Source organism: Syngnathus typhle, linkage group LG3 (assembly GCF_033458585.1).
Source record: "Syngnathus typhle isolate RoL2023-S1 ecotype Sweden linkage group LG3, RoL_Styp_1.0, whole genome shotgun sequence".
In the NCBI taxonomy this organism is placed as follows: Eukaryota; Metazoa; Chordata; class Actinopteri; order Syngnathiformes; family Syngnathidae; genus Syngnathus; species Syngnathus typhle.
This window is the reverse complement of record NC_083740.1, coordinates 6,448,894-6,455,271: the sequence shown is the minus strand read 5'-3', so window position 1 is coordinate 6,455,271 and position 6,378 is coordinate 6,448,894. Positions and strand designations below refer to the sequence as shown.

General features: G+C 41.3%; 1 protein-coding gene across 1 annotated transcript; it reads right to left on the bottom strand.

Annotated features, from left to right (window-relative positions):
- Positions 1-28: 28 nt before the first annotated feature.
- Positions 29-5,927, bottom strand: pgm2 (phosphoglucomutase 2). Its single transcript, XM_061275364.1, has 13 exons — positions 5,729-5,927; positions 4,513-4,680; positions 3,961-4,152; positions 3,791-3,874; positions 3,529-3,722; positions 3,202-3,391; positions 3,030-3,127; positions 2,701-2,881; positions 2,528-2,621; positions 1,650-1,779; positions 1,223-1,415; positions 543-676; positions 29-465 (listed from the first exon to the last, which is right to left on the bottom strand). Exons 1-13 carry the CDS (start codon positions 5,801-5,803, stop codon positions 363-365), a joined length of 1,836 nt encoding a protein of 611 aa, XP_061131348.1. The 5' UTR covers positions 5,804-5,927; the 3' UTR covers positions 29-362.
- Between the last annotated feature and the right edge of the window lie 451 nt (positions 5,928-6,378).

The window sequence follows — 6,378 nt, the reverse complement described above, 5'->3', positions numbered from 1 at the left end:
GTTAATTGTGTTAAAGAAATCTCAAATAAACCAGGAATTAAAATGTTTATTACCACATACCTCACAGGAAATAGGAATGATTATCTGTTTATGTGAAAGGAGCCCTAGCAACTTTGTACTTTGTACATCAGACAGTTTGACAATGACCCAAAAAACTCTCCAATCCATTTGCAATGAGAAAAGAAAGACTCAAGTGGCAGTGTGTTAAAAAATAACCTCCTTAATTATGTTTTAAGAAAACATTGCTTTGGATCTGATTGAATGCTGTTGCGTGTTACTAGTTGCTACTGGTCCCCTGCTCTGTATGACGCACATTTGTAGTTAAGACAGACAAAACATGATGTGGTTTAACAATATCGCTTCTATTTTGGCTTTGGTTGCAGTTTGTTCTTCTGTGGCTCAAAGAAGTTTTCAATGATGGCATCAACCAGCTGGTCCAGTTCCTTCTTCAGGTGCTCCAAATCACTGTCAAGAGAAAGCGCCATTATGTCAGAATGACAAAATTTTTCTCACATTAATTTACCGCAATTGTGCTTTTGTACCTGTTACCGGGGGCTGCACACAACTCAGTGTAATATTTGATTTTGGGTTCAGTGCCACTGGTTCTCATGGTGGCCACGCCCCCATTGGCGAAGGTAAATGTGATCATCTGACTGGAACGGGAGGTGGGAAGAATCTGGGGACCAGAAAAATGTGACAGTGGATAGACAATGAAGGAGAAAAAACAGGAAGGCATTTAGTCAACTGCAGATAGTAGGCTGGGGGTGTCTATATTTGTACATTTGCCTTTCTGCGACCCTTCAACCTACTGATAACACTGACATTAGGATCAGTGGTAACCTCTTCTCATCCAATTTGAACACTCACAAAAATTAACCAGTGTATCAAGTGGTTGCCATATATAGAACAAAATAAATGCGTGTATAAAATAAAACAGCCCTAGATTTGGCAATGAGTAAGTAAATTTGTAAAGACCATTGTGATGAGACCAATTTTGTTTATGGACATAACCTTACCTTTTTTAAATTTTTGGTGTTGTGCCATGCCAAGGCATTTTTCGAAAGTAAACATTTGCCTTGGCTTTCTTAAAGTTGGGAAACACTTGTGTGTGCAATTCCGTCGCCAGTCTGACAGTTTGTCTATATGCTTACATCATGTTGATACTTTAACATCCATGTGTTTTGGAGAAAAAAAAAACAAAAAGAAGAAGTTTGTTACGTACAGCCTTGTTATCAGGCTGGCTGTTGTCGTAGCCAGTGGTCAGGTCGCGGACGGAAGTGATGGAGAAGCGGCCACATTTGCTTGGGTAGGAGTCTTTGCCGCCATCATAGCTGCGCAGGCGCTCAAACAAGCTGCGGATCACATTCTGGTCATGGCAGATGAAGTAGGAGTTCTTACTGTAGTGGTAGCCATACCTGAGAAAGAGAGAGAGAGAGAAAGGGAAAACTTTCATTTTTTAAACTTACATCATCAATTGGAACTAATCCACTTCCGGAGGTAGCACACATTGCAAAAATCAATTGCAAACTGCCTTCTACAGTTAAGGTTCCATTTTTCAATGAATGGAAATTGATTAGTTTCCTTGTTTAGCTATTCTGGCAGCAGTCCATAGTGGAGGTCATATTCATTGTGTAACTGGGTAATCTTACTCTTTATAGATGGCTGTGAGTTGCTGAGAGAGACTCTTCCGCTCAGCAGCCAAGTAGGAGACCATCTCTCCTGCGATTGCAGCTGCGCTCACTCCATCTTTGTCCAACACTGAGGGACTGCACATATACCCTGCAACAAACACGCAGGCATACACAATGTGTCACGCGATGCAATTTGATGACTCTTGCTGCTTTGACATCCAACACGATACACAGTATATAGAGCAATGTGCTGGCACAGACGTATTCAGTTTGATCAACAGATGATCCATCCATTGTCTATTCAGGGTCGCTGGGAAACTAAAAGTAATTGTTGTAAAGGAGATTTGTTTGTTTTTTTACACTCGTCAATGGTTCAACACATTTTCATCTTTTGTGATGGGTTTAACATGAATGACTGTTAAAAAAACAACAACTTTTTTTATGCTCATTTTTCCTTCATTACGTGTGAAGGGAAAACCATTGGCGTTCAAAAGAGGTCTTCCAATTTGTACGAATCCTAAATCACTTGTAGTGAATCTAAATCACATGGAAACTTATGAAGCCACAAATAAAACCAGCTTGTGACATAAATTAGAATTAATGTAATTGAACACCACAAAGACAGACTCAGGATAGATATCCCCTCTATTATATCGTTACCCTAATAGGATAACTGCCAAAGTCATTTTTAGCTTACCATCACCATATCAACATAAAGTACCTACGTGATTGCTAAAAACGGTGCTTTTTCTTTGTGTCTGCATACTGTAGATTCTCGGTCATGGTAATCTGGAAGGGTTTAATCAAAGCAAGTGCACTCTTCTTGTTTGTTCAGTTTGGTTTTCCTCATTTGGCAATTATGCTATTAGGCTAATGGTGTGCGTGTTTGTGTTTACCGATGGCCTCCTCAAAGGCAAACAGAACGGTCTTGCCTCGATCCAAAAGTTCTCGGGCTCTGTTTCCCATCCATTTGAACCCTGTCAGTGTTTCCTATTCGGAAAGTCGCCACAATTTACTCAGTATTTTTGCGTTTAAGGAAGGCACTTTAAAGCGGCGGCGAATCTGTTACCTCAAAGTGGAAGCCTTCCTTGAGCGCAATGGCACGTAGAATCTTGGATGAAACAGTGCTGGCCAACATGTAGACGTTTTTCACAGCACCACTATCGGGGCTTTGCGCTTTCCAGCAGTGGAGCATCCACCAGCCGAGTAATGCTCCCAGCTCATTGCCGCTAAACACTCGCCAGCGTCCACTTGCAAACAGGAAGAAGACAGTATGGCCATAAGGAAAGAAATATTATCATTATGATATTGCGGAAGTGAAGATGAACCATGGGGATCAGGTGCTTCTCCCGGCTGACTCATACGCTCAATACAAACTGTATTTAAACATAAATGCACCTCTCCTGCCTCTCGGCGGCAGCCAGCCGATCAGCGTCCGGGTCATTGGCCAACACCACAGCGGCCCCTTCCGTCTCAGCCAAAGCAAAGGAGAGGGTCTGCAAAACACATACACTAACTCACCACACCTACAAAACACGATTGTCCGCCTGCGTGCATGTTCTGAACGCACCAGAACTCCCTCTCCCTCTTCAGGATTGGGGTTTATGACAGTGGGGAACTCAGGGTCCGGGTCTTTCTGTTCCGCCACAGCATAAGGTGGGTGAAGGTCAAAGGCCTCGAATGCCGACTGTACAAACGTGTGGCCAACACCGTGCACGGACGTATGGACGATTTTCACCTCGGAACTCTTGTTTAATTCCCTGGAAGAAGAAAGAACCGCACCGGCAGATTTGAATGTGTTAATGTAGCGAGGCGTAGTAGTATTTTGAAATGCAAACAACTTCTTGCTTTCAGTTTATTGAAATATAGTCCTCTTGTTTGTTATTTATGTGGTTACCTGTGGTGGCAGTGTTTCTGAATGGCTTTGAAGTAGCTAGTGTGGATGTCCTTATAAGGGTCTTTGAGCAGGGGGCTCTCCAGGGCTCCCTCTGTATTCCAGGACTCTGACCAAGGCTCCAGATTCTCCGCTATTGCCTTGGAGATGCCTTTGTCGTGAGGGGACACAATCTGGGCACCATTGTCCCAGTATACCTAAATAAGAGCAGAAGATAGGAAGTTGAGCAAATTGGCAAAATAAAATAAGAATAAAATAGTGTTACCTTGTAACCGTTGTCTTGTTTGGGGTTGTGTGAGGCCGTCACCATGATGCCAGCACACAGACCGAGGTGTAAAACGGTGAAGGGCTGAAAACGAAAGATCAGCCTGGGGTTCTTAAACTGGATTAAGCATCTCATCAGATGCAGAGAAGTTAAAGCAAACAGCGTGTTACCACAAAGGGAGTAGGGGTGATGTCAGAGAAGAGGTGCACAGGAACCCCTCGGCTGATGAACACAGCAGCAGCAAGTCGGGCGAACTGTTTACTGCTGCCTCCGCTGGGAGGGTGAGCTCGGGCATCGTAGCCGATCACCACTCCTCGCTCCTTCAGGTTGCCAAAACGTTCTTCTAGGTAGCGGCAGAAACCCTGTCGAGTAAGCACAAAGGGAACGAGCTGAATCCGAGTGGGCTGTGTGATTCTAAAGAAACGTTCAGTTCATTCTTACACATGGTTAAATAAAACTTTTGATTGAAGACCCAAAACAACACTTTAAATGCTCACATTTTCACCAGCAAATGCTGATTTAAAATAAAATTCATCTTGCATGGTACAACAGATTGAAAACAGCACTTTCGCTGTGCCTAATTAATCAGTTCCTTGCAAAACACCGGACCTCATATACAAACCCTCTACCGAGCGTTCACATGGAATTTGTTCTTTAAACGAATTGTAAAAAACAAACATCACGTGTTTGTGTGTGTGTTAGGTATTTATCCATTAACCAACCTGTGTGGTCTGGATGACAGTGAGGTCGTTCATACAGGCTATGCCGGGTCCCATAGCAGCCCTCAAACCTGCCGTACCAAACTCCATCCTGGATGAGAAACATTTCTTGAGCGTTTCTATGGCGCCGTCTTTCAAAAGTTTCTCCACTGCTGACTTGGTGTTTGGATTCTGGGGTGTGAAAACACACATAAAAATCAACTATTATTAGCATACGTATTTTGTTTCACAACAATACTTGAGCATATTTACAATTTCATATGTATATGAAATAGGAGATTTTGTATGGCATATATTTGTATGATTTTATTTATAGGTCCTCAGTCTATTTTAAGTAGAGCTCCACTTTTACTCTTTCACAATTTATTATTTTAAAAGCTCTGATATGTTTATGCAGCAACATTCGTGCACTTTTTCTGCACTGTCAATTTGAAATGTCCAGTACTTTAATTAAGGGATGGTTTTTTTTTCCCATTTCCCTTCTTTTGGTCCCTCTACCCTAACCCATTAATTGAAAAAATAATTGATTATCAAAATAATTATTGCAGACTGACAGCCGACCTTAAGTCTGAGAAGTCTGTATCCATTTTCCAATGTGATCTGATTAGTGGCATCCCTTGTCAATTAAAGGAAATGAATGACTGCATTTGTGGGCCACATGCTTGCTTGCACGTTACATGTATTACACACAGTGTGTAAACCATCCCATGAAAATTCCTATCCTGCAAGAGGGCAGTTTTTTTTTCCATGAATGGCGATGAAATAAATATTTGTGCAAAACCTGAACGTTAATCATTTACTAGGATACTAAAATATTACAACTAAAACCATCTAATAATAATAATTACAAAAAAAAAATCCCAATGTGGTTCAATGTACATGCGTCTTATACCTTTAAAATTAATTTCTTTAAAACAAAGTAACTGCGCATGTCTTTGTGAAGGCAAACTTCCTCATACATACAGTTCTTGTTCTGTCATTGTAATTATCATAATTAATGGCTGAACCTGATAAAGTGCTCGGGTCAGAGTACACTCATTGCCTTTGTAGGGGTTCAAAGTCCATTTTGTTACCTATCCAAGGTCGAATATCTCATTAAAAAAGAGCACTTCAATAATGTGTCAAATACAGCTGACTTTATACCAGTGTAAGAAATATGGGAGAAAATCCCAACTTTCCCTGGTTGCTAGCAGGCTAACATCTTAGCTGTCATCTTTACCTTGTCATATTGCAGCCATTGTGTGACAGCCTGGTCCAGTTGAGTGTCCCCGGTTTTGGAAAAGCCGTTATCCATGTTGCTGCTGTGGCCGATAACTGAGGATGTTTCAAAGTGCAATTGCGATCCGACGCGGAAGAGCCCACTGTGTCGTCCCACTTACGCTAGCGAAGCTCGTAGGGCAGTACTTGCTGCATTCAAGTTGCGTGGGAAAACCCGGTGTTTGCTGGTTTAGGACCGGCGAGAAACGCCATATAAACAAGATTTGACTCCTTTTTAAAATGCCAGAATTAATTTTGATACATAGCAATTCACTGGCTTTAATGTTACATTAATTTTATTGTACTTTCACAGTTTTTACGTTGCGTTTACGAAAGTCAGGGTAATCATTGAACAATCTATGCACAGTTTAATGAATGAACACGTCACATGTTTCTCGTGTGTTGCCTTCATTTGCTTGAACAATAAAAATAGTAATATAGACGATCGCAGCTTCATGTCAAGTTCTCCGAAATAATGGTGATTGGGAAAAATATTAGCGGCATAACAACAGATTTGAGGTGATATAAGAGACAAAGCAAAAAACTAATAAAAAATACTAATAATCACCCGAATCCTCTTGATATACTTGTTTGTCCAGTACTTGGTAGTTA

What these genes read in the sequence shown, in the direction of transcription:
- pgm2 (XM_061275364.1), bottom strand. Translation starts at nt 5,803, where the DNA reads ATGGATAACGGCTTTTCCAAAACCGGGGACACTCAACTGGACCAGGCT. An exon ending in AACAAGACAACGGTTACAAG is followed by an intron (nt 3,723 to 3,790) that starts GTAACACTATTT and finishes GCTCTTATTTAG; the next exon opens with GTATACTGGGACAATGGTGC. An exon ending in CTCACAGCCATCTATAAAGA is followed by an intron (nt 1,416 to 1,649) that starts GTAAGATTACCC and finishes TCTCTTTCTCAG; the next exon opens with GTATGGCTACCACTACAGTA.